The sequence below is a fragment of the Neolamprologus brichardi genome, chromosome 18 (assembly GCF_056152115.1).
Source record: "Neolamprologus brichardi isolate AB-2024 chromosome 18, ASM5615211v1, whole genome shotgun sequence".
NCBI lineage: Eukaryota > Metazoa > Chordata > Actinopteri > Cichliformes > Cichlidae > Neolamprologus > Neolamprologus brichardi.
This window is the reverse complement of record NC_142121.1, coordinates 12,676,542-12,702,762: the sequence shown is the minus strand read 5'-3', so window position 1 is coordinate 12,702,762 and position 26,221 is coordinate 12,676,542. Positions and strand designations below refer to the sequence as shown.

The following is a 26,221-nucleotide window of genomic DNA, read 5'->3' as shown; positions in this document are numbered from 1 at the left end:
CAGCTGCCCCTTCCACTTCATCACTGGACGTTCTAGTGGAAAAACCTTTTTTAAACCTTATATTCTGTCAATACATTATACAATGTAAGGTTTTAAAGCCTTACTTTAAATAAAAATCCTTATAAGCTTTGTTAATCTCATCCAAAACTTATAAGGATCCTTTTAAATTGGTTTAACTGCTGAAAACGTGCAATTTTCACATCAGGATGAAAATAAAAGTTCATTTAACTTATGCTTCCTCGAGGTGTTTCCAGACGCCTGTGATGTGCTTCCAGAAGCACATTGACAAACATCTTCAACAGTGAGTGCTCAGTACAGGTCCTAGCTGGAGTTTTACGATGTTTCTTCCCATATATTTTGCATCTTTCCACTGTAACTCTAATAATAGTGTTGAGATAATGGCTTAACAGGGTAACCTGCTGCTATTATTATTAGTTTTTCAGGACATTAAACAAATGTGATATTACATTTTATTCAAGAGGCTCTTTTTCTCCAGCTTCATGTTAAGCTAAGCTAACCAGCTGTTGATTCCAGTTTCACACTCAACCAAAAAAAAAAAAAATAGAAGTGGCATCAATGGTTTCATTGTGGCAAGAAAGTAAATGATCATATTGGCTAAAAGATGAATGATGACTAAACATCAAGTAAAATAAACGCTTGTTGTTATCAGTATTATTATAACACCTTACTGTGCCAATGGATGCAACATTTATATCGTTTGTATGAATAATACAAAATTATGCATTTTACCTCAGCACCTGCTCACTGAAGCCTGTCAGCACTACGTGGTTCCTGTCGAGGGTTTCTGCGTTTCCATTACTAAAACCAAACATTGCAAATTATTGCATATTGGAGTTTTATCATCCCAGTGATTACTGTTTTTGCTGTTCCTGACAGAACAGCAAAAATTAAAACAAACAAACAAAAAAACACCATTACCTATCTGAACAAATGTGCACTACAAGGGAACTGCTGTTTATTTCCGTCCTGTAGTTTCTGATGACAAAGCTGACTTCTGCACTTAGCCAGGACTCAGACAGCACGATGATGTTGTTCACCTGAGGTTTCAAAAGTATTTAAGTGAATTTAAGAAAGAAACTTATGTGAGTGAACCTGAAAAGCAGGCAGAAAAACAGTACTGTGCCAACTTCTTACAGGAGCTGTAGACACTCATCTGTGCCATGTACAGGCAAGAAAAATCCTGCAACTGTAAAGCTCATGACCCATCAAGGCAATGAAAACAGTAACTTAAGTCTATTATTAAAGCTGCTGTTTGTGAGTGAAAGGTGAGAAGTTAACAGTAGGGATACAGCAGGATTATTTAAAAACGAATCATATTAAATATTTTTGTTAGAAAAATAAAAAACGATATGGCAGAGAGTACGAAAATACAGTTCAGAGAGATGTTAGAGAAAGCGTGAAACAGAAAACTGAAAGTGTAGGTGAAAACAACTCCTGTGTTGCACCTCTGCAGGCAAACGCATCATCACAAACTACACATGAAAAATAAACTAACCTTTTTGCTCTTTAATATTCTGTTAAAGTAAGCAGAGTCACCTTCTTCAGAGTTGTCTTCATAAATGTTCTGCAAAAGAAAACAAACTTTATAGCAGTTTGCACAGTTGTCCTCTATCAACAACTATAAGTATAGTTTACCATGTTTGGTTTAAGAACAATAATAATAGCAATAATCTTCATTTCTCAAATCAAAAACAAATAAAGAATAAGATGCTAAAACAGAATTTGGACCTTTATTTGCTTGAGCACACTTCTGACATTTTCCAACAGGACATCAGACTTCAGCTTTGCTTCTTTCCACTGATTGGAATAAGTTATGCACAACTCACAATCCTCTGTACTGCTGGAGATCATCAGAGCGAGCAAAACTGCAACCTCCATCTTCTGTCAAGATACATGATAAATAAATGGGTGGAGAGGTTAACAGGTTCCGTCATTTTAATATGCCAAACTTTTTCCAGACACAAAAAAAACAAATAAATAAAAATATAGGGAGTTACACTTGGAGTGAGTTTGTCAGGATCCTCGATATTCGTCTTCTTGCGTTTCGGTTTTGGGTTTTCTGCCTCTTTTTCTTCATTTTCTTGTTCCTCTGGGTCAGGAGGCAGGCAGAAGTCCAGTTTCTGGATCGCAGACTGATCGTAATAGATGCCCGGAGAGAGCAGGATGAGTGTCCGTCCAGGGAGCGGAGGCACGTTTTGACGACAGGAGATCTGAACGGCAGTCTCCAGAGCTTTACGGTAACGGTCCAACAGTGCAACAGTGTAGTTCCTCTGACTGCACACATACAGAAAACTTTAGTCTTACACTCTGTGCAGATTGATTCTTTTTCTCACTACCAAATACATTTTAATCTGAACAGATCTGCAACAACATAAAACATTTTCAATCTCATTATAAGCAGTTTTGTGGCAGTATATAATTACATTTTCTTCATGTGATGCTTTTGTAACCTGTGCATCACTGCAAAAGCAAATTATATATAGAAAACATCCAAACAATGCAGTGTAAAGATTAGCAAACCAGGAATGTTTTTGTTTGTTTTTTTTCCAAAATTAACTAAAGCTAAAAGGAAAAGTAATTATCACCAACTCACAAATAACATTCACATACTTGGCTTTTATGAGTTGGGCCTTCTTCATTCTATACATTCGAGAGATAAACGGCACCCTGAGTGTCAGCCTGATCCTGCTCTTTTTAGTCGTTTCCCACGTCAGCCGCTGTAAGCGCTGGCTTTTGGGAATCTTCTTCAGGATGTCCATCAGGATCTTGTTGGCAGAGGGTAGTTGTTGCTGTGCTGCAGAGGCTAAAAGAAAAAAAGATTGAAAGGAGAAGTGCTATGTGTGTTTTTTTGTTTTTCACAGATGTTTACACCTCATCTATGGAGGGTTTTGCGTCATTTTGCTGATATATTTTAGTTTAAAACTGGTCACATAAACTTAGCAGAAAAAGTATGAAAATTTGTGTGTGGTCGATTAATTCTTAGTTGTAACAATGCTCTTAGCAATAAATCTTAAACTGTTGGAAAGCCTGTTTATTTCACTTTAAATGGTCCTATTTTTGTAATGAAAATGTATTTGTGGGTTGAGCAGAAGAGTTTATTAACCTCCCAAAATTTCTCTGCTAATCACAAACAACTTATTCTGCTATTGACTCTTGCTTGGTGTAGTTTATTGGATTGGATGCCTGAAGTTGATTCAGATTGTAAACTCATTGCTTACAGTCCACATGTTGCAGACACCAGTACAATTGGGCCTAACAGTAAAGGGCAGACATGGCAACCCTCTCAGACTAGAGACTGGCTGTTCCCAATTGCCCCCCAAGACTGTAGAAGACTGCCTACAGTTCCTAGTGCTGCCAGGATGAGGAAACTGTCTTCCTATGTTATTGTCTTCTTGGGATGCCCTCTTAATGGCCCATCTCTGACATCCACCGTTGAAACTTGGCCTTCAATTTGGAGATGGTACTAAGGCTCACTTCAAATAATGCTGCAATTTGGTTTTGGGGAGTAAAAGCTGGAAGTTGCCCTATAGCACAGGCCCTAACCAGATCAGAACTGATATGAATTCAGCAATTGCAATTCCATTGTCAATATCAATTATCAATTTGATTTATTAGTGATTTTCATCGGCTCTGCTTTGACAGCCAACACCATCTCTAAGCAGCATATCAAAGGCATTGCATTTTTGCAAATAAATTGCATGCTCTGCGGTCAAATGTTTGTGAATGTTGGAGGTATTTGCTGTCTTTGTTGTAAATGGTGTTGTGATCATTATTTAAAAATGTAATGTATTACACATATCACACAGAACACTTTTCATAAAAGGTAATGCAGTGTGTTACCTTCTCCTGTGAGCAATTAAGTAATTCATTATACTACTCGTTCTGTTACTTTCGTGCAACTTTCATGCTGAAACGCACTGTCACATAATAACCAGTTAATAGCATAAACCTTAGCCTAGAGCCCCACATACAAACACAAATCCCTATCCTAATAATGACACACATATGATTTTCCCTTAGTATTTAAATATGAACACAAAGCAATGATGAAAACCAGCAGAGATGACCACAGTAATTCTACTGTAGAAACAAAAACCAACAGAAAAGGAGGCTGAAGCCTTACGTCTCATCAGTGAACCTGTTGAAGTTCAGGGTCAGGCTGCTGGGTCTGTGTTGACATTCACTCAGCTTTAACATCACTGTGGGTTCTTGAATAGCTTAGTGTAAGCATGCTGTCAGCGCAAGTGCTTGAAATAAGTTGAGGTTCTGTTAGCAGCATAATGCAATTGTTTCTGCCCTGCTCTCATCCTTTTGTGCAATAAAAATAAAAGCAAGGTCCATATCTACGCTGCAGACTGCGCCAATCTTTTTCTTCTTAGACATATGAACTGAAATCAGCTGATACTAGGGGAATTGATAGGCAAGCAGACTAACAGTTCCAAGAAATTGGACTACTAGGAACCGGTTCTTTACAAGAGCTGGTTCTTGATTCCCATCCCTAATATAAGGTGCCAATTAATCACCTGATTGTCAGAGTCAATAGCAGTCAATTGGCAAAAAAAAAAATATATATATATATATCCCAAGTATCCCAGCTGTGACTGTAGGGTCACCCCGCCTCCCGAGTTCACATTACACCCAATATTTGATCCAAATTATACATTCCAATGAATCATCTAAATTTAAATAGCCTATTTGATGTAATATAGGCTAATACTAATTTAATAATGAATATGGAAGGTTTTTTGCACTATAGTGCATCTCACCAATAGCGTAGAGCTCCATGATGACTTTGTAGGCAGCAAGGAATCTAAAAGGAAACTGTCGGCTCTGAACAACTGCTTTCTGTAAACAAATTACAAACAGTTACAGAGAACCTGATGAGCTAATTTCAACAGCAAAACAATTTCACTCATCTTTTACTCGCTTTTTATATGCTTTAAAATAAAGATTTATAGTGTGTTTCACCTCATTGGTCAGTCTGCTGAGGATCTTGTTGTGATGAGCCTCACTGATGCCCTTAGTAATCATGTTCCTCAGATTTCTCAGCATGGCCATGAATGGAAGAGACTTGGTGTCTGCGAAGGGGAGACATTATCTGTCTGTCTGTGTGTGTAATCATGTTTATCTTTGAGTATTTGCAGGTTATGTATACACGCATGCTCTGTCTACTTTAAAGTCTGCTGTACTAAATATTAAATAACTAATTTAAACATAAAATTCATTGATGTGTTGTAAAGAGTGATTGAGGGCTTTTAACTTGAGGGAATGAACTTCTGAAACACACTGAACACACAGAGGGAAAGATGATGCATTTTTTTCCTGTCATCATGTGCTTGGTAAAGTGATTCAGTGGTTGCACTGCTGTGGTCAACAAGCCCGTGCACGTTGTTCAGTTCAATAGAACGTCTAAGCTTTTTGTTTTTCAGACCTATGAGCTTCTCCCAGGTGGCGGCCTTGTTGCCCTCCATACTGAGCAGCCGTTCCCACGTCTGCGGCTCCTTAAGTTTCATTCGCTGCCCAGCTCTCTCCCTGTCCCACACGCCTTTCATTCCACTGTGTGTGAATGCCTTCACATCAGCTGGATACCTGATAACAACAAAAAACACTGCATTTTTATATGCACCTGATTTCTACCTTCATTTCTCTAAAGAATAAATATCAAAGAGGGTCAAAACAGGAACTGCAACAAAAATGTGCTGCATTTTACAAAGAATTGAGTACAAATTCATTTCTCTGAGACATACCGGCTATCTTATAAATTAGAAAGGATAATGCACCTCTAGTGCAAAAAAAATGAAAACACTGCATACATTTATATTTTTAGCGAGACTTTAACTTCCTATCTCCAGCATTTATAGCCAGTACAGAAAGATTTTAATAAATGGTTCTTGAACAGATATGGTGACAAGCATCTGTAAACATACAACTAAACAGATACAAGGTGTCAATCACCAGAAAAAAATTAGGACTTGTGGACGAAGCATAATTAAACAGCATGAGAATTACATGTTTTTGTTTTTGTTTTTTAATGTGCTTATGCAACGTGAAAGGAAACAATTCTGCAGGTCTTACTTTTTTCCCAGGATGGCCATAACGTGTTCAGCCGGTTCTTTGATGTGAAGCCTCTTAATCATCTTCTTTATGCTGAACTCGCTCTGCTTCTTATCCACCACCTTTAACCGCAACTGCATCCAATCACAGACACAAATAAAGCAGCCATAGCCGACGTTTAAACAAAAGTAGAAACGGCTCTTCAAGAGAACAAAAGCAGCAACAAAAATGATGAATGAGTCATTCATTTTTTCAGTTGTTTAGCAGGAACTTTTTCAACTCAATCTGCACTAAATGATCTCACAACCTTGTCCTTTCTTTTTATATGAACCATTTTAGCACTTTTCCCTTTAGGTCAGAAAAGAGTTTGCTTAATCTATGAGATCCATTGCGTTTATGATTAAGCCCATTGCACAGAAGCTTGCAGCAGGAGGTGCACATCCAACCGTGCTCAGTAAAGACATGTAGAAAATTGACATAAACAGCAAAATATAATTATTTACATGACAAAACTAAGCACATTTTATTTTACTTTTCACAAATACAGTATTGATAATTCTGATAGCAGTCAGGTGACTCTTCCCCTGCTGCTGGCTTCACTCATAAAATCATAAAGGTGCACACTACTGGAAGGCCAGAAGCTGCAGTTTCGTAGTAGTTAGGAGATTTTCATGATATGAACAACTCATACTCTCTATGAAACAAGTTGTTTTAGCTCTTCTCATTTTAAGTCAACTTTTTCCTGATTGGTCGTCTGTCAAAAACTGGTTTGAACAGCAGGTGTGTGGAGCTTTTGTGCTCAAGGCAAAAGGCGGGACAACTGCGTGCTAGCAAAGTATGCCTATTACAGTAGTTGGTGACATGAATCATTGTGTGATGCTCAAGATGATTTTCACTTTAAAATAACTCCATGGAAATTCTAAAGAGTTACGGCCCACCGTAGTGTTCCTCTCACTGGATTGTGTTTGGGGGGTTCGGTTGAAGCATGACTCATAAGAATGGATAATTGTTTGGTTTAGGAAGGAAGAGTGAGCCACCGGCACAGGAGAGACAGAAATATGGATTAAGTAACTTTTCCCTTGTGCTAGTTTATTTTCTAGTGAATGAATGAATCTGTATTTTGTTTTAATTTATTGTTTTATACACACAAAACTCCATATACATATTTCTATATACACAGTTACTCTTGAAAAAGCAGGATGTTGTCTCCTCAAAAGTGTAGCCTTTTCTGCTAGTCACTGAAACACAAGCACTATGACTTAAATATAAAACATTAAGAGAAAAAAAAGTTCTGCGTCTCACTAATTAGTAAAGCCTGGTTATATCCTTGTATATATGACAGGAAATAAGAACCAGCATAATAGGTCTATTTTAAGAAAGTACTTCATTAAACAGTAACTAAAAAAAATAGAAAGACAGAAAGGAACTGAAAGTAAGCGCCTTATTTAGTGACACAACAGTAAAGTGTATTGACTTACAAAGTTCTTCAGAATTGATGTATTTGATCTGATCAAGTCCGCCCACTCCTTCATCTGTGTATCGGTTGGCTTCTGGAAGTCACAGATGCCATAATAAGTGTGGTCAGATACAGATATTTAAAGCATGTATGTATAAGAAGTGAATTTAGAGTCAGCTACACAAACACAGAAACCACAAGCAGATTTTTCTGGTTGAGTCAGTGAGGCAGAACTCAGTAAAAACAATAAAAGCAAAGTGTTCATCTCTAGTACTAAAGTTTTTTCCCCACTAAAGAGGTGGTGAAATTAGTATTACTTGGTTAGGCCTTAATTTCCACATTGAGACCTTAAACGTTTAGGAGAGAACATAATCAGTGAATGTGTACCTTTGCTTTGCGCTTGTTGCGGTTGTGCTTACAGCGGTGCTTGCGTGTGTTGTATTTGGCCAGCTGATACTCGCTGAACTGCTTGAACTTGTCAGCCATCGCCTTCTTCAGGCACATCGGCAGAGAGCGGCTGAAGCACTGGAAACATCAGATTGTAGTGTGAAGACAGACTTGGTACATCCAGATCGTCCAGACCATACAACAGATAATCATTATGACTTACTGTACTGTAGATTCTGACTATTTCCAGCCAATCAGACGGCAGCTGTACAGCAGCACAGAAGTATCTGCGGACATGTGGCTTGGTGGGCGGCAGGTTGGCAGCCAGAGCCAATAAGAAGTTCGCAGTGATCCGAATATTTAGCTTCTGTCGAGTGTAAAGTGCCACCTAGATTGGAGCAGACAGACCATATAATATATGATATACATGATTATGGCCCTGCTGTGTACCATTCATTAGCTGTGCTTACTCTCATGACGCACCACTTTAAATTGGTTATTTGAGAATACCTGATGTGTGTGCATCAGGGCTGAAAAATTAAGCAAACACCAAAGTGGAAAAACCACCCAAAACTGCAGTTCCCTCAATGAGCCCTTCAGCCTGGCTCCAGAAGCAATTCACTCTCACTAAAAATGCTCAACTATTAGCATTAAAAAGTAGGTTCTGGTCTCTATGAGTAATTTCCTTCTTCATAACAACTCTAAGAGGGGTGATATTTTTTGTTGCTGTTGTTTTATAACTCGCTCGCTTTGATAGAGTTAGGGACGTGGCTAATTTAATCGACAGGCAGCTAAAACTGATTGTGCTATCCCTGACTTCTCATATGAGTGATTAAACTGGATTTTCTACTGTTTTTACCCTGTTGGACCCTTTGGGAAATTTTTTATGGCTTATCTGATTAAAACACAACATGTGTTCAGTGGGTTCATAGTTCATCTTGACGATATATTGGTAAGACTTACAGTTAGGTATGCAAACATAGACAGCTGTAGCTGACTGCCATCTTCTAAGTCTTATCTCTGCTAACTTAAGCCACTGAACTGGACTGCTCTACCATGTTTTGCTGCTGGAACTTTGAGCATTGTTAATCACATTATCTCACTAATAATACGGCTTGTTCAGCGAAGCTGAAAGGAGAAGAAGTGGTCAAGGTAGATGAGTTTAAATACCTGACTTTAACCATCCAAAGCAATGTACAGTGCACAAGAGAGGTGAAGAAGAGAGTGCAGGCAGTGTGGAGTAGGTGGAGAGATGAGTGTTAGGAGTCGTTTGTGTCAATAGGATAGCAGCAAGAGTTAAAGGTAAGATTTATAAGATGGCAGTGAGACCCACTATGATGTATGGTTTGGAGTCTGTGGCACTGACAAAAAGACAGGAGGAGTGACCGGGATGGACAGGATTAGAGATGAGTATATCAGCTGAGCTGAGCAATTTGGAGACAAAGTTAGAGAAGCAAAGCTGAGATAGTCTGGATGTGAAGAAGAGGGATAGCAGATACAGTGTACCAAGGATGTGCAATAAGCAGCTGCTGTAAGATTTGTGAATGATGTGAAGCAGGACATGCAGGACATGGGCTGGTGTGACTGAGGGGGATGCTAGAGACAGGGTGAGATGGAGGCAGATGATCTGGTGTAGGAGGAGGATATTTCTTTTTCAGTTTTGATCAGTGTGATTTTAGCATCTGAATGCTAACAGTACAGTCTTATCTGTACAGTTTTTGGATGCAGCTTGCAAACCAGGTTGTTAACTTTAGTTGGTAACTCAATGCTCTATCCTGTTGTCCAAATAGGATCATTTCTGGCTCTAAATAGTTAGCATGAGTACAGTGAAATAGTCTATGAAAATATTCTGAACATCCAAGAAAGTAAAGCTCTTGTTACATGTTGGGCACACCTTAATGCAAACTGACAATTTGCATGTTGGAAGCTGTGCGACTTTGTGATAAACCATGTTATTTTTTTATCCTGGGTTGAACTAAAGACATTCGTAAATTCAACCAACAATACAGGCTTGTGGGAATTAATTGGTCTGGAAAGTCTTTGCAGATCTCCTCATGACCTACATGAGGAGACTGTAAAAGAGTTAGCTAATTTGCATGTAGCTAGTAATGCACTCCATTATAACAACACATTTGTGCAGGCAATATTATCCTGAAACAGAGCAATAATTTAATATTGTCTGTGATATATACAGTCATAGTAGATTTATCCCGTTGTCACATGGTGTTGAGTGTTTATGTTTTGTGTTTTTTAATTTGCTTTTCTACCATATTGAAATGATAATGGAGTCCTGGTGGAGTTAAAATATTAAAAAATTTAGTTCTCATGCATACCTTCAGAAGAAACTGTGGGTCATAGGCAGAAATATCCTTTGCCAGGTTTGTGATTCTGGTCCAAACACTGTCCTCTGAGTCCCAGTCCTTCTGGCCTGGAGCTGTGCTCTCATTGACCAGAGAGCAACACACAATATTCAAGAGGAAATACTGAAGGACAGACAAAATCAAGGAGTCACTTTAATCAGCACCCAGGAGTTCAATTAGGGAGCACCGGTCTACAGAAATGTAAACTTGGCGACACCAACACAAATAAATTATTCTCTATAACCTTTTTGTCTTTCAGCTCCTCTTCGGCCTTCTCGTTTCCTCTTTCGACCTCTCCAAATTCCTCCTGTCTGACAACCTCAGTTTGTTCAAGTTCTTGTTCCATCAACTCTGTTTCCAGTACAGGCAAGTCCATAGTTTTCTCAGCATCAATTTCTTCAGCCTCATTATCTTCATCCTCAGAAATCTGCTTGTGCAGAACAAATTAAATTAAAAATGACATACAACAAAAGTTTTAATAAAAGTTGATGTGTTATGATTTTATGTTTAAAGAGGAATGAGGAATATTTCATGTACCACACTTGTTTCTTCAAAACTGAAAGGCATCACTTCAGATATCTCATATCTATCATCTGGATCCCATCCATCATCCCTTTTCTCGTCTTTACTCATGAGATCATGGTGGAAGAATGAAGGAGTTTGAGCAAAGTTAGTGAGTAGAGCACCACTGGCCAGGGATGTGGGGAGCAAAGAGTCATTAGGGACTGAGGAGGTCAAGGAAAAAGAATGATGAGATAAGTTACTGTCTAGGAGCTTGTTCTGGGTGCTTAGGAGGGGAGAAGTGAAGGAGGCTGCAAAGGAAGAAGTGGAGAGAAGGGAGGATGAGGTGGAAGATAGTTTGGAGGGTTGGAGAGAGGAGCAAGAGGAAGGCTGTCCTGCAAAATCTATGAGTGGGGAGGAAAGCTGGGGCATTATTGTGGAGGTTTGAGCTAAGAACTTATTCTCCAGACTTGGGGGAGAATAATTTGAAGTCAAACTTCTCCCACATGTTGCCTGCTGCTGCTTCTGCACTCCTGGGGCCAGGCTTGCTGACTGCAAAGTCAGAGCATTCATCTGCAGAAAAAGAGAGATCAGAATGTCAAAAAGCCACTCCTCTCCTCTCAGTCACAAGCCATATAATCCTAGAGAGTATTGAGTGGCAGGATTCCTTCTACTGTTTGAACAAGCACTGTTTTATTGTATCTAAGGGCGTGAACCATATTACAGGAACAAAGTCTAAAAACATGATGCCCAACAGACTGTAGATAGTGTCATTGGGAAACATACAGAATAATGCATGGATAACATGCAGAAATGCGAACAAATATAAATATGTCAAATATAAATCCAAATATAAAGGGGCCTTGAAGCAGACCGCAAACGCAGCTCGAAACTAAAGTAAAACTTGCTAAACTGACACATAATTGGGACAACGACGTTTAAACTTGGTGCGGTGCTCTCCAGGGTTTGTTTTGGATTAAAAAAACAAAAACAAAAACAAAAAAAACAAAAACAACAACTCATGTTATGTAATCGATTTGACAATTATCCATGCGTAAACAACAAGAATAAGGGCAGTAAAATTACCCACCAAAGTCAGAAATAAAACAAACACTGATATAAGTTATACGGAAAGAACATTAGCTGCAATGAATGAACTGTCAAATGCAAACACAGCACAACATTTTCAGCTGAATTCAATATGGGAGCAAATGTTTCGTTCTTTGCAGTGACTCGAGTTTTCATAGGCGTGGTTAGCTACAAGGACGATTGCTAGACACAGGAAACTCACCGCAAAACCCACAATTTCAACTCCGTGGGTAGAGAGTTTGATATACAACGTTTCCGTCAGACGTTATTTTCTGTTTCGAAGCCCCTTCAAGTCAAGAGTATCCACTGATTTCCTGTAAACGGCTGTCATACAAACACCTGTCCTGTCAGCCGGCTATCAAAAGACCAGTGATTGGTCAGAATACTGTGTTCGTAATACGAGTTTTTTTTTTTTTTTTACCGTAATACCGGACATATGTGTGTCGACCAGAAAAGAACAACTGTCACGCGCAATAAATTCAGATATATTTATTTGAAAAAGATAACAATCTTAGATAAACAAATAACACCATAAAACATATCTAAGCTGTTTAATGTTCAAATAATAATAAAGTTATTATGGATGATGAAGTTACCGTAAATGCCGGACTGAGGCGCAAAGAGGAAACGCAAACGCTCTATTTCCGCTGCAGCAGCCAGAACGGGTACATCAAAAAAGAAAGGAAAATGTGGATAGTGAGGACGAACTGAGGCCGGAGGAGACACGTCGAACTTCAACTACTCCTTTCACAAGGCCACGTTACTGGGCAGTTGGGATAATTTAAACTGTCCATCCGAGTATTTTACCATATTACGGATTGTTTCGAAGTTAATCCGTCCACCTCATTCTGTGGTAGTTTGTTTTGAGGAAGCAGCGCGGCTAGCCAGCTCAATTAGCCTACCAGAGATGGGGACGAGAACGAGTCGCCTACACGAAGACACGGTTTCCTCAGCTTTCGGGAAAGATGGGACAAAGCGGGATTCCTGTCGGCGACCTCGCTGCACGAGGCCCACCAGCCTCGTTGTCGACTTTTCGGTGAGCTTCGATGACACTGAGGCTAACCGAAGCCGATCGGAGGAGGGTAGTGATTCGGACCCGGGGCAGCTCGGAGCGAGCGCGGACGGCAGCCCCGCTGACCACCACAGCATCCCCTCTAGCATTGGCCAGGCGTCACCCGGGGACGACGACAACAGCGAGGGGAAACCCGAGGAAGACGGCAATGTTAGCCCAGAGGCTCCCGTCGACGCAGAACACCAGCAGGTTGAGGAGACAGGCCGCACACCACACCGCACCTTTTCCGAGCGGCTGCCCGGGAATCGGCACTCTGCCGCCCGTGTTGGCGCAAGGTCCGCCCGTGTTCGAAGCACACACCAGCGGCCGGTGTCAGAGGCTTGGATCGGCCTTTACCGTTTGAACAATCGCCACGGCAGTAAGTTAACATCTAAACAGCACCAGATATATATGTATATATATATTTTTAAAAATACAATCTGTAGCATTTGCGCCACATAAATGACATTTCCTTAGTAACGGGGCTGGTCTGCACCAGTAATTGTGGTTTGGGCTCGTTTTTAGATGCCAGGAACGCTTGCATACAGCTAGGCGTTTTTCCACAGAAGCTACATAAAATCCATGGATGTGTTGGAGCTTGAAGATGACGGGAAAAGATTGCGCAATACCTGAGGAGAAGGGGAAAAAATGTGGGGGTTGACTGTGCTTTCATTAGACAGCTGATGTTAATCTGAAGTCAGACAAAATAATAACACAGGGCTATTAAAACCTTGACTAAGAGAAAAATGCAACTGTTGCATCCTTAAGTAAAAGACATGTTTTTTGGATATAACGACATCATAAATGCCACAGTGCAACCCTCAATCAAGCCAGTCTGGAATTAAATGGATTTGCTGAGGAATTTACATTCTTGGACAGATAATCTTTTTTTTTTTTTTTTTTTTTTTTTTTTTTTTTTTTTTATACCCCTGCTCACATGCTGACTAAAATAATCAGAGAACCTATTGTATGAAGCAGACCTGTGGCATAAAACTGGAAGTGATGATATACAAGTCCATTCAGTTCACAAGGCCTGTTGACAGTGGCTGTCTGTGGTAAATCCTGCAGCATGAAAGTCTTAAGAAACAAACTGCCTTTTTTAAAAAAAAAAAAAAGAACTTGCATTAAAATTGGAGCATTAGTGTGCAGAGGAAGCCAAAAAAATTGCACTTGTCTCGGTCTGCATTAGATAATCAGATGAATAGAGATGGTGGAGATGTGACGGCAAGCGTGACATTTTGAACCAACACAGAGCAGTGTGGTGGATTTCCCAGGCCAGCCCTCTAGCAAGTGTAGGGAAATGGGTCACAACTGCACATGCCTGCTCACTGCTGGCAGCGAATCATAGATGGAGGAGGCAAATGTAGGGCAGCGAGGCACTGTTTCTGCCTGGCTGTCCTATCTACGAATGGCTCGAGCAGTGGCCATCCCTCAAGACTGAGTCAGTGTTTTGAGCAGTGAGTACAGTCAAATAACGCTATTTCAGGTCAGTTACACTCAGGGCAACGTCTTTCTCACCATCTCAGGCATGGGAACGCCTCATTTAGCATGTGTGTTTCAGGCTGCTCTTTGGTTTGCGGTTTCAGCTTGTGCAACCTAGATGTCCAAACACAGCACTTGTGCTCAGCGCGCATCATCTATCATTTATATCGCGCTGTAACACACCGTGTTAATCTTGGGTCTGTTGTGTCTGTGCCCTCTGCAGATATCCGCTGTCCTTTCTGCTCAAAGCCTTTCCCGGGGGGTCGGATTGAGGATCACCTGTTGAGTTGCCTCACATCTCCTCCTCTACCTTACAACAGTAAGTATCGTGGCACTAAAATACTCCTACAGCTGTGTTTATTAAAAGGCTGGTGACTTAATGTCAGGGTTTTTTCCTATGCATAAAAAAAACCATTCTGGCACTCATCAAAGTGCCTTTTGAACTTCCCAGAAGAGAAGATCACAAAGTCTCTGACAAAAATATGAGCAACACTTTATTTTTAAGTAGGCTCTAATTTAATCAAGTCAAAAAAGACATCAAACTGAACGTAATAAGAGGAAAATTCAGACTTCTGTAGACTCATTGCCTTTGCTATATATGGACTGGTTACATGCATTGCCATTCCCCAGAGGGCCATTTTTAGCCTGGAAAAACCCTGATTGTTGATTTGTGTGTTTGTGCATTTACAGCGGATGTGCTCAGTAAAGACAGTGGCGAGTGTTCCATCTGTTTGGAGGATTTGGTACAGGGAGAGACCATCGCCAGACTGGCCTGCCTCTGCGTCTACCACAAGAGGTATGGATGAAATTTAAAATAAAATATAGGGCAGATAAGCTTGTTTCTTCGCTTGGGACAAAACGTGACATTAAAAGTAAACTCACTGGGCAAATGTGGTGGTTTCCAGAGCTGACATCTATCTGAAACAAGGACGCAAAAGTTGTTCTGTACTAGTGTGTATCGTATATAGAGCTACACTTTTCTGAGAATTACAGATCGGTTGCTCATGTCCCAGATAGGATGTGCCAGACTCAACTCTGTAATCTTTGCTAAAGTGATGGGATCGGGAAGCCTTGTTTTGAAATTTGAGATAAAATGGATTAAAGCCAAACATGTGTTCACATTATTTTGACTTATTATTATGCGAATTTCCAGCTGTATGTTTTTAATTCATTTAAACTTTGGCCACGTTTAATAAGAGCATCCTCCATTATAAATATGTGACAGAAAAAAAGGGAAGACTTTAAATATTTTTCAGTAAGAGCTTTTACAACTGTGAAAACACATGCTGGATTATTGCATTTTAATTTGACACTCTTACACAAATACCAGATGTGAGCACAGAGTTTTCTAAGTGGCAATGACATTTCTAGGAAAAAACTAAATGACTATCAACTTTCATAATGTGTTTCAGCCCATTTGACATTTTTAAAACGTGCTGTAATGTTCAACGCTTTATTTTTTTGTAACTTCCAAGGAATTAATGACATTTCTAGGAGATTTTTTTTTACTGTGATCCTTTATGTTGTATGTTTCAGCCAATTTATTTAAAAAAACAAAAAAAACCCACATTGACAGATTAAAACAAACTGCAATGTTCATTACTTGATTTTTGCCCAGTTTCCAAGAAGCCACTGATTTCCCCTTAATCTCAGTACAGCCGATTTACCGAGATTAGGTAATCGATCACTCAAGATCCAGCCTGCTGTATTTTTGTAACTTTTAAAAAAATTACAGATAACATAATTAGTTCTCCAAAAGTTGATTCTGTTCATCTGGACGTAGCGTTTTGAGTGGGACTTGTTTTGCTCCATAGTAAGGCAGGCCTTTTTGTGCATCACTAAAAGTAGAGCGCAGGACTAAAACCACTGTAAGCACAGTCATGGACAGAGTCTGGTCAGTGCTCTGCGTGTGGCTCATTTGGTGAATAACAAATGTACATTAGTTGTACAGATTGCAAGTTTTGCAGTTTTATGAATGTTTACGTGCACTGCTGCTGCCATCTCGGATTGTTAAGTCTGGGTCGGTGAGGCTGCTCCGGCTTTCTAAGTTTGAAAATTTCTAACTTCAAATGGAACGCGCTGCTAGAGCCGGTTCCAAGCCGGGAGACGAATAGGATCACTAATCAGGTCTGAGGTATATGAGGACAATCTGCCATAATGTTGTTTTGTGTTTTACTAGCTACACTGCTAACAGACCCAAAATCATTGAATATTTCTACTGAATAAAGAAAGTCAGTCGGTTACTTATGTGAATACATTGTGTGTGTCTTATATAAAACTACTTGTATTGATTGAGTGTCTTATCAATCATTTTAAACAGTTTATACAAGACTATACAAGTATTTAATTTTTTACTGTTGATTAATCTTATACCGGTTTTCATTATTCAATGTGTTTACCCAACGCTCAATGCAATTACTTCATTTTGTTTTAGTAGTAGCATCACCCAAAACATTCAGTTTAATTATCCAAAAAAATGAGGGAGAAGGGAGCACAACCTAAAATCTCCTGCTGGTAAATGTTTTGCTTTAGCTGCTGCTCCCTTTTTTTCCTTTTTTTTATTTTTTTTTTTCCTTCCAGGCTCATTAAGTATCGACTGTTTGTCTCAGCTCCAGATTAGTGACTTAAAGCCAATAAAAATAAAAGTCATTACCATCTGAAAAACATGAGGAGAGGGCACGAGTTAAAAGTAAAGAGGCCATTAACTTAAGGGGGAAAAAACCTCCTAACAGACTTTTGCAACTCAAAACAAAAAGACAAAGGCAAACAGCCAAAAGAGGCCCCGAGGTCTTCGGGCGTCTTATCTCTGCTCCATTTAAATTCAGGGAGACAACGAGGCCTTAAAGGATTGACTGCTGAATGTTTACCCTTTTATTTTGGTTTCACACCTCCTGTGAGTGGATTAGGCCTTGTGGGAGACGCTACAACCACAAGCAGACCTTTGAGTTTCTCCCACATTCGCATGAGTTGATTCAAGTATATCGTCTTGGTGTCTCCACATTCTCAGTGTGCTCTGTCTCCCTGCAGCTGCATTGATTCCTGGTCAAAGGTGAAGCCTTGCTGCCCTGAACATCCCTTTGATTGACTCATGGGGTCACATGTATTCCATGCCGTGACCAACCTGACTCAGGTACGTGCACTGCTGACCTGATAAATGACCAAAACGTGCAGCTAGTACTGCCTGCAGTGAAGAGTAATGGTGACATTATGGTTCAGCCGTGGTAGCGTGTGTGCAGTCCGGAGTGCCAGTCTACTTGCACAGAGCGCCTGGTTTCAATAGGGGCAGCATGTGATGTATGTGGCACAACCAGTCTGTGGATTTCCCCTGTTTGTGCTGCCGTTGGTCCATCAGCGAGCTGTGGAGAAAAGCAAACTTATAACAGACTCAGTTTCACTTCAGCTCTTTGAAGACAATGCCTCTCACTTTTGTGGTTAACTCTGCTGTTGCTCCCTTCCCTGTTCTGGCCCTCTTACCAACCACTCAGCATTCTACCGATGCACGGCGTCATCCGCGTCCAGCAGCATGCATTTGGGATTTTGGAGGACTGCAGTGGAGAATGTTTGCATCCCCCCAGGGAGATGCATACGCAAATTGACACAATTGTGGTACACCAAATTACGCATAACTACAATTATTAAGTGTAATGTATTTAGGTCACACAGTCATTTAAAATGTTGCCAGTACTACAGCTGAGCTGGTGGATTTTTTTGCATCAGCAATTGTGTTTTTGAAGAACCAGGCCTTGAAAGCTATGAAAGAACGACATTTATTATGAGTCCTATTAGCACTAAAGGAGGCCTAGGTGTAACTAAACATTGGATACACTGAGCAGGAAAGTGCTGGTGAGACGGAGAACTACAAGCCCCTCAAACCCCTGAAGACACATTAAGCTGTAAATTTAATTTGCAAAAAGTGTGCTCCGATAACCCACGTGTATGTTACACAATGAAATAAGTGGCTTTGTGCATGCTTGTAATTAACCAAGCTACAGATTAGACTACAGATAAGCACTGCGGTTCGTTGCAACGGGAACAGGAAGTGAGACATTGCCACAACAAGAGCCAACACCAAATAAGAGTGCCAGTATCCACGACTTGTTGGCAAGTTGTTTAAAAAAATAAAATGTGTCGTTAGATTTGTTATCTGGAGGGAAACAGGCCCCCACCTTGAGTGTGAAATTGACGCAAGACAAAAGAGCTGCGACTGTTAATTATGCCATTATTGACGGATCCAGTGATTGCTTTCTTGATTAGCTATTGTGTGTGATAAATGCCAGCAATGTCTGTAAAATGCTAGTCTGGTATGGATGCACATTAATTTCCTAGTGGATGTGTTATAGATTTATTTATTTACTGTTCATCAAAATGTGTTTTTCAAGATGGATTTATTAGTTGTACTTTTCAGAAAAGTAAAGAAATGCAATGTGAATCTTTTAGTTTAGCGTTAGCGTCTGAGCCATAGAGAATATAAAAGATGAAAGCAACTATTTTTTTTTAAAACATTTTTTTATGGGTTCTATTTTGAGACCTCAAGATGAGCTCAATAAGTCAGACAATGCCCAGCATACACTGGTTAATCCTGCTTTCTAAAACAGAATAATCAGATTGAAAGAAACAGTTTATGTTTTATTCAATTCAATTTTATTTATATATAGCGCCAAATCACAACAGCAGTCTCCTCAAGGCGCTTTATATTGTACAGTAGATACAAAGGAAAAACCCAACAATCATATGACCCCCCCTATGAACAAGCACTTTGGGAAGGAAAAACTCCCTTTTAACAGGAAGAAACCAGGCTCAGGGAGGGGCGGGGCATGCCACATGCTGTGGAAGAGAGACAGAGATTAATAACAGATATGATTCAATGCAGAGAGGTCTATTAACACATAGTGAGTGAGAAAGGTGACTGGAAAGGAAAAACTCAATGCATCATGGGAATCCCCCAGCAGCGAATGTCTATTGCAGCATAACTAAGGGAGGATTCAGGATCACCTGATCCAGCCCTAACTATATGCTTTAGCAAAAAGGAAAGTTTTAAGCCTAATCTTTAAAGTAGAGATGGTGTCTGTCTCCCGAATCCAAGCTGGAAGCTGGTTCCACAGAAGAGGGGCCTGAAAACTGAAGGCTCTGCCTCCCATTCTACTTTTAAATACTCTAGGAACAACAAGTAAATGGTAAATGGCCTGCATTTGTATAGCGCTTTTACTTAGTCCCTAAGGACCCCAAAGCGCTTTACATTACATTCATTCACCCATTCACACACACATTCACACACTGGCAATGGCAAGCTACATTGTAGCCACAGCCACCCTGGGGCGCACTGACAGAGGCCTGCAGTGCGAGAGCAAAGTGCTCTAATAGGGTGATATGGTACTACAAGGTCATTAAGATAAGATGGGGCCTGATTATTTAAGACCTTGTATGTGAGGAGCAGGAGTTTGAATTCAATTCTGGATTTAACAGGGAGCCAATGAAGGGAAGCCAAAATAGGAGAAATCTGCTCTCTCTTTCTAGTCCCTGTCAGGACTCGTGCTGCAGCATTTTGGATTAACTGAAGGCTTTTCAGGGAGTTTTTAGGACATCCTGATAATAATGAATTACAATAGCCTGGAAGTAATAAATGCATGAACTAGTTTTTCAGCGTCACTCTCAAAATTGACTCCAAGGTTCCTCACAGCGTTACTGGAGGCCAAGGTAATCCCATCCAGAGTAAGAATCTGGTTAGATACCATATTTCTAAGATTTTCAGGGCCGAGTAAAATAACCTCAGTTTGATCTGAATTAAGAAGCAGAAAGTTAGCGGCCATCCAGGTCTTTATGTCTTTAAGACATTTCTGCAGTTTAACTAATTGGTGTGTGTTATCTGGCTTCATGGACAGATAGAGCTGGGTGTCATCTGCATAGCAGTGAAAATGTACTATGTCTTCTAATGATGCTGCCTAGGGGAAGCATGTATAATGTAAACAGAATTGGTCCTAGCACTGAACCCTGTGGAACTCCATAATGAACCTCAGTGTGTGAAGAGGACTCTCCATTTACATGCATAAATTGGAGTCTATTAGATAGATATGATACAAACAACTGCAGCGCAGTACCTGAAATGCCTAAAGCATGCTCTAATCGTGCTAAAAGAATATTATGGTCAACAGTATCGAACGCTGCACTAAGGTCTAGCAGGACAAGCACAGAGATGAGTCCACTGTCAGAGGCCATAAGAAGATCATTTGTAACCTTCACTAAAGCTGTTTCTGTGCTGTGATGAACTCTGAAACCTGACTGAAACTCTTCAAATAAGCCATTCCTCTGCAGATGATCTGTTAGCTGTTTGACAACTACTCTTTCAAGGATGTTTGATATGAAAGGAAGGTTGGAGATTGGCCTATAATTAGAGACTGCTGGGTCCAGTGATGGCTTTTTAAGTAAAGGTTTAACTACAGCCAGCTTGAAGGCCTGTGGTACATAGCCGATTATTAGAGATAGGTTGATCATATTTAAGATCAAAGAATTAATTAATGGCAGGACTTCTTTGAGCAGTTTTGTAGGAATGGGGTCTAAAAGACACGTTGATGGTTTGGAGGAAGTAATTATTGAAGTTAACTCAGAAAGATCAATTGGAGAAAAAGAGTCTAACTTAACATCAATGGTACTAAGAGTAGCTGTAGATAATATTACATCTGTAGGATGATTATTGGTATTTTTTTCTCTAATGATTAAAATTTTATTTGTGAAGAAGTTCATGAAGTCATTACTAGTTAAAGTTAAAGGGATGGTTGGCTCAACAGTGCTCTGACTCTTTGTCTGCCTGGCTACAGTGCTGAAGAGAAACCGGGGGTTGTTCTTATTTTCTTCAATCAGTGACGAATAGTAAGATGTTCTGGCTTTGCGGAGGGCTTTTTTATAAAGCAACTATTTCTCCAGGCTAAATGATGATCTTCTTAATTTGTGACACGCCATTTCCTCTCCAGCTTACGAGTCATCTGCTTTAGGCTACGTGTTTGAGAATTATACCACGGAGTCAGGTACTTCTGATTTGAGACCGTAGTTTTCACAGGAGCTACAGTATCCAGAGTCGTACGTAGTGAGGAGGTGAAATTATTAACAAGATAATCGACCTCTGTTGGGGTAGCGTTCAGGTAGCTGCTCTGCTCTATGTTGGTACAGGGCATTGACGATGATAACAGTGGGTGGATTATATTCTTAAACTTAGTTACAGCGCTTTCAGAAAGACATCTACTTTGATAAAGTCTACTCTCCACTGCTGTGTAATCAATTATTGTAAATGTAAATGTTATCAGGAAATGGTCAGACAGGAGAGGGTTTTCAGGAAACACTGTTAAATGTTCAGTTTCTATACCACATGTTAACACAAGATCTAGAGTGTGATTAAAGTGGTGGGTGGGTTCTTTTACAGTTTGAGAGAAACCAATTGAGTCTAACAGATTAAATGCCATGTTGAGGCTGTTATTCTTAGCATCTACATGGATGTTAAAATCATCCACAATAATTATTTTATCTGAGCTGAGAACTAAATCAGATAAAAAGTCTGAGAAATCAGACAGAAACTCTGTAAGGCCCAGGTGGACAATAGATGATAACAAGTAAGACTGGTTTCTGAGTTTTACAGCATGGCTTTGAAAATGAGTGACTCAGCCAACATGTCACCCAGGTTAGGAAATCCCAGTAAGATGATTTTGTTTATTTGGATTATGCTGATGTGGATACATCCACTTGAACAGACTCAACTTTCTGGGACTGTGCACATAATTTCGTCAGGAAAGTGTTCAAAGGTCAAATCCCAGACGTCTTTTCCCATAAAAAGAAACCAGAGAGACTGCACCCTGGTGGCCATTTAGAAATAATGCAGGTTTAAGACACTGCTGCACTGGTTTCGCGTTTCAGACCAGGAAACTACCTCTGTCTGTTACAGTTTGATAATAGTTCGTCAGATCCATCCATTAAAAAATGCTCCAATATAATTTAAAATAAAATAAACCAAAGTAGTGGATGAGGCTGAGTAGAAGCTGCTCAGCTCCACCTCCCAGTCAAAGTGGCTGCACCTCTAACTCCATTTTCCAGGTGGATGAGTTCTAAGAAAAACTGCACTCTGCTCTGGGCAAAACTATGCTTGGAGGCCAAAATGTTCTTGTTTAGTAAACGGTGTAAAGGTTTTGTTTTTAACATGGGAGTCTTTTTGATTGACTCAGTTGTATTGTCAAGCATCAAGGGACATTTAGGGGACGTCTGCTAGTTATCAATGGCTGGAAGTTGCTCTTTGATCGAGGCCAAAAGGCAGCCTTTTTCCCCCCTGACTCATTTTTAGAGTGCTGCTCTACTCCTGAAATAAGGGCTTCTGCTGTAAAAAATGCCAATAGTGACATCCAGCATTTGCGTCACAAAACTCCCTGCTTCTGGATTTCTCAGTGTTCACAAAACACTGTGTGTGTGTGAGTGGGTGGGTGGGGTTGGGAGAAGCTGCACCCTCAAAGTTTTTGCGTCAGTGCTGAACTTAATAGTGTTTGAATAGAAAATAAATGGTGGCAGCACAAAGAACTTCTGCCTGTGGCCACATTGTTTCTGTAAAACACAAAAAACAACAACAAAAAAGATATAGAATTGACATAAATTTTCACATTTTTTTCTGTCTTTGCTGCAGTCTGTTTCTCAGCACAGTCCCCACGGCCTGCATTAATGAATCTTTTTTTTCTTCTTCTTTCGTGTCTTTTCTGCCCTCACAGGAGACTACACTGAATCCGAAAAAAACCCCAATAAAAAATGTGTAATTGAACAAACGAAAGCCCACTGTCACTCTTGGACACAGACAACAAATACATGAGCGGAGAACAGACGATCCTAAGAGGAAGCTGCACGTGAAGACACCTGATGCTCTCTGCTGGGATCGCTCCCTTTGAGCTTGACCATTTCAAGCCAAACTACTCCCGACAGTTTAAAAATCCGTGGTCGAGACATCCCCTCCCGGTTGGAACAGAAACGACGGCGTTTATCCGTCTATTCTGCGCACTTGGCTTTAAACTGCGGAACGTATAAATATTATCATCCTAGAACGAACTTAAACCTGGCTGCGGGGGAAGGGGGGGGGGGGCTAAAAAAGAAAAGAAAAAATGGTCTTAACTGTGACTCTGGATCCTCTCCTGTGTATTTTCTCTCCCTCCCAACGGGATTGTTTATTTTATCAAGTGTTTTGCAAAAAAAAAAAGACAAAATCCAAAACCGAACGATTATCGTTCCATGTCATACATCGGATGAATGTTTTCTTTTCTCGGCTCACCCCAAAATGAACCAACCTCACACTGAAAGCGCAAACTGTTACTATGTAAACATTGCTTTATTTTGATTGAGCTGGAGGTTGAGGACTTGTATTTGGTGAATGGGGGCTGCCGCCATTAGGTGTTTTTTTTTGTTTTTGTTTCTTTGTTTGTTTGTTTTTCCTCTCCTGTTACATGTAAACATTTCAGGGGATGTTTGGGGGCCTAACTGTTTGGGGAGCGGAAAAATAAGTCATTTTTTTGGTAGGTCAGACTCTTGTAGGTGGTTGAATAGCGGTGGGTTTAATGTGCTGCTACTTGGTGAGTGTTGAGGAGGGTTTGTAGGTATTTTATAGGGCCATAGTAGCGCTGGTCTTTGCACCAACTTGTGCACTTTTGTCCCTCAGGCTTGTTTTAGTTTAAACCATAAGATCCAGGATAAGATTGTTTGTTTGTGTGTGTGTTTGTACGCGTGCGCACGTTTAGATAACAACCAGGGACAGACTATGTCCTGAGCACGACTGTAAATTGAAGTGTGTGTGTGTGTGTGTGTGTGTGTGTACTGTAAATTGCCCAGAAGTCTGCTTGGTGAACCGGCTTAACTGCATTCAACATCCTTCCTGTTTAATGTTGTATTTGGTACGCAACATGGCGGCTCACATGGTCGAAACTTCTACTTTGAAAGCTGTTTTGAGTTTTTGTCCCTTGCCTCCTCTGTCCTCTGGGGTGTAATTTGGATTCTTTTTCTCCGCTTTTGGACCACGCAACAGTTTCGCCATCTGGTTACACAAGTGCCAGATCGAGGGGAGATAAAGGGACAGATGTATTTTTGGAGCAAGTGTACACCATGTGGTATCTGCCTCGATCCATAACACTGGAGGCTACGGACAGCTGATGGTTAATTATTACATAAGCAGCCCCCCCCTCCCATTCCCCTTGTTTGTTTGTTTTATTTAGGCTATTTTATTATCACAGTGCTCATGTTTATTGCTAAATGTGTTAAATGGCTATCCTTGGCCTTTCTTTTTGTGTGTGTGTGTTGATTGCCTTTTGCCTGGTGAAGGGGTTCTTGTGCAAAGAGGTATTTGTGGTGTCGTTTTTGGGGGCTGAGCTGAAGTGGAAGCCCAAACAGTAAGGCTGCTCAACAGATGCTGCCTGATACAGGTTGTACGTAGGCCAGTGGAAACTCTAGCAGAAAGAACAAAAAATATATTGTAACTGATTGCTTTTGCTGCCTGCTCTAAAGGTGTTTACCTTTCAGCGCTGCAGTGGTGTGGGGCGGTTTAGAGGTTGGCCAAGAGGTGAGCCACGCTCACAGGTTTGTTCACCCCAGCCTCTGTTGGTCTTTTATGTCTCCCCCACCCCAATGTTCTGCAGTCTGCGGTGCTATAACCTGTCCCGTCATTAGAGGGCAGCCCTGTGCATGTTTCTCTTATTTTGTATCGGAGAAAAGAAAAATAAAGCCAAAAATAGTTTGTGCATTTAGGTCTGTGTTGTTGCGGGGGACGGGGCAGAAGAGGAGGCGCATTGATCATTTAGATGTTCAGATTACATTTGTTGTGGTGATAAGTTATGATATTGTATACTTTGGCTGGGAGGGTTTTAAGGGGGGGTGTTTGTGTGAGTGTGTGTGTGTGTGTGTGTTCAGAGGGGTGTTGGTGGCAGTTGGGTTGTCAATAAAGATTACAGACAATCCAAAACCGCCACGTTACTCTTGATTTACTTCCTTAACCCCCTCTAAGCTGTGCGGTGCAATACCTCAAATTTTTACCAATGCTAGCTAAATGCTCGGTGTGCAAACTAGCCCGTCTCCAACCAAGGATGTATTTTGTATAAATATTCTCAAGTCTTTGGTTTCGAATCACAGGGTGCCATTTCCCTGCCTGCCCTGTGATTACAGACCGATGTTTAAACTGTCACCACAGCGGTATCTGCATCCCCAAGATATGGACAATCTGCCTTTACTCTGGTATAAAACAAACAAATTGAGTTTTATTTATTAAATTGTAAATATGTAATACAATTCAAGAAAATTGCTTGGTCCTTGTCTGTTCAATATACTGTTTCTAAGCTCCGATCTTTTGTATGTCTCAAAAATTGTTTTTATATGTATTTTTTACAATAAATATGTGTGACAGATGTTTTGTCCGTGTCTGTTTTGTGTATATATATTTTTGTTTTGGTTTAAGTTGTCAGAAATGTGTCTCCTTGTTTGTGGAGCTTGACTGTGGTGCCTGCTTAGGCATATGTGTAGATTTCAGGAGTTACATTGGACATGTCATCTCCATATGAACAGAAGGAGAGGAATCTCCAAAAGTTGATACTGTTCATGTGGACGTAGCGTTTTCAGTGGGAGAAACGTTTCGTCACTCATCCAAGTTTCCTCTATCTTATAAACAGAAGGAGAGGCATTACTTGTTCTTTAATAATTAATGTAAAGTAAGCAGAGGAAGGTGTTTGGTAACTAATCTTAAGCCATCGTTGGCTGTTCTTGTTTGTTGTCATCTCCCAATAACAAATAATTCCTAAACATGATGAAAAACATCCACAATGGTGA

The 26,221-nt window shown here is 40.3% G+C and overlaps 2 protein-coding genes across 2 annotated transcripts in view; one reads left to right on the top strand and one right to left on the bottom strand.

Moving 5' to 3' along the window:
• The window catches only part of tep1 (telomerase-associated protein 1), a 36,518-nt gene extending 24,253 nt beyond the window's left edge, over window positions 1-12,265 (bottom strand). The window contains exons 1-17 of the mRNA XM_087832321.1: window positions 12,071-12,265; window positions 10,816-11,352; window positions 10,523-10,705; window positions 10,252-10,401; window positions 8,142-8,306; window positions 7,919-8,056; window positions 7,554-7,625; window positions 6,097-6,209; window positions 5,453-5,610; window positions 4,990-5,099; window positions 4,788-4,866; window positions 2,632-2,824; window positions 2,019-2,295; window positions 1,750-1,902; window positions 1,517-1,585; window positions 940-1,058; window positions 751-819 (exon numbers count right to left, since the gene is read on the bottom strand). Coding sequence (XP_087688447.1) covers window positions 751-819; window positions 940-1,058; window positions 1,517-1,585; window positions 1,750-1,902; window positions 2,019-2,295; window positions 2,632-2,824; window positions 4,788-4,866; window positions 4,990-5,099; window positions 5,453-5,610; window positions 6,097-6,209; window positions 7,554-7,625; window positions 7,919-8,056; window positions 8,142-8,306; window positions 10,252-10,401; window positions 10,523-10,705; window positions 10,816-11,352 — 2,585 coding nt within the window. The 5' untranslated portion in view covers window positions 12,071-12,265. The remainder of the gene's footprint in view (window positions 1-750; window positions 820-939; window positions 1,059-1,516; window positions 1,586-1,749; window positions 1,903-2,018; window positions 2,296-2,631; window positions 2,825-4,787; window positions 4,867-4,989; window positions 5,100-5,452; window positions 5,611-6,096; window positions 6,210-7,553; window positions 7,626-7,918; window positions 8,057-8,141; window positions 8,307-10,251; window positions 10,402-10,522; window positions 10,706-10,815; window positions 11,353-12,070) is intronic.
• Window positions 12,266-12,495: 230 nt separating this feature from the next.
• On the top strand, window positions 12,496-25,803 carry zgc:66427 (uncharacterized). The gene is made up of 5 exons (XM_006792344.3): window positions 12,496-13,298; window positions 14,625-14,720; window positions 15,092-15,197; window positions 17,429-17,531; window positions 23,137-25,803. Exons 1-4 carry the CDS (start codon window positions 12,776-12,778, stop codon window positions 17,484-17,486), a joined length of 783 nt encoding a protein of 260 aa, XP_006792407.1. The 5' UTR covers window positions 12,496-12,775; the 3' UTR covers window positions 17,487-17,531; window positions 23,137-25,803.
• The last annotated feature ends 418 nt before the right edge of the window (window positions 25,804-26,221 follow it).

What these genes read in the sequence shown, in the direction of transcription:
- zgc:66427 (XM_006792344.3), top strand. Translation starts at nt 12,776, where the DNA reads ATGGGGACGAGAACGAGTCGCCTACACGAAGACACGGTTTCCTCAGCT. An exon ending in TTTGAACAATCGCCACGGCA is followed by an intron (nt 13,299 to 14,624) that starts GTAAGTTAACAT and finishes TGCCCTCTGCAG; the next exon opens with ATATCCGCTGTCCTTTCTGC. An exon ending in CTCTGCGTCTACCACAAGAG is followed by an intron (nt 15,198 to 17,428) that starts GTATGGATGAAA and finishes GTCTCCCTGCAG; the next exon opens with CTGCATTGATTCCTGGTCAA.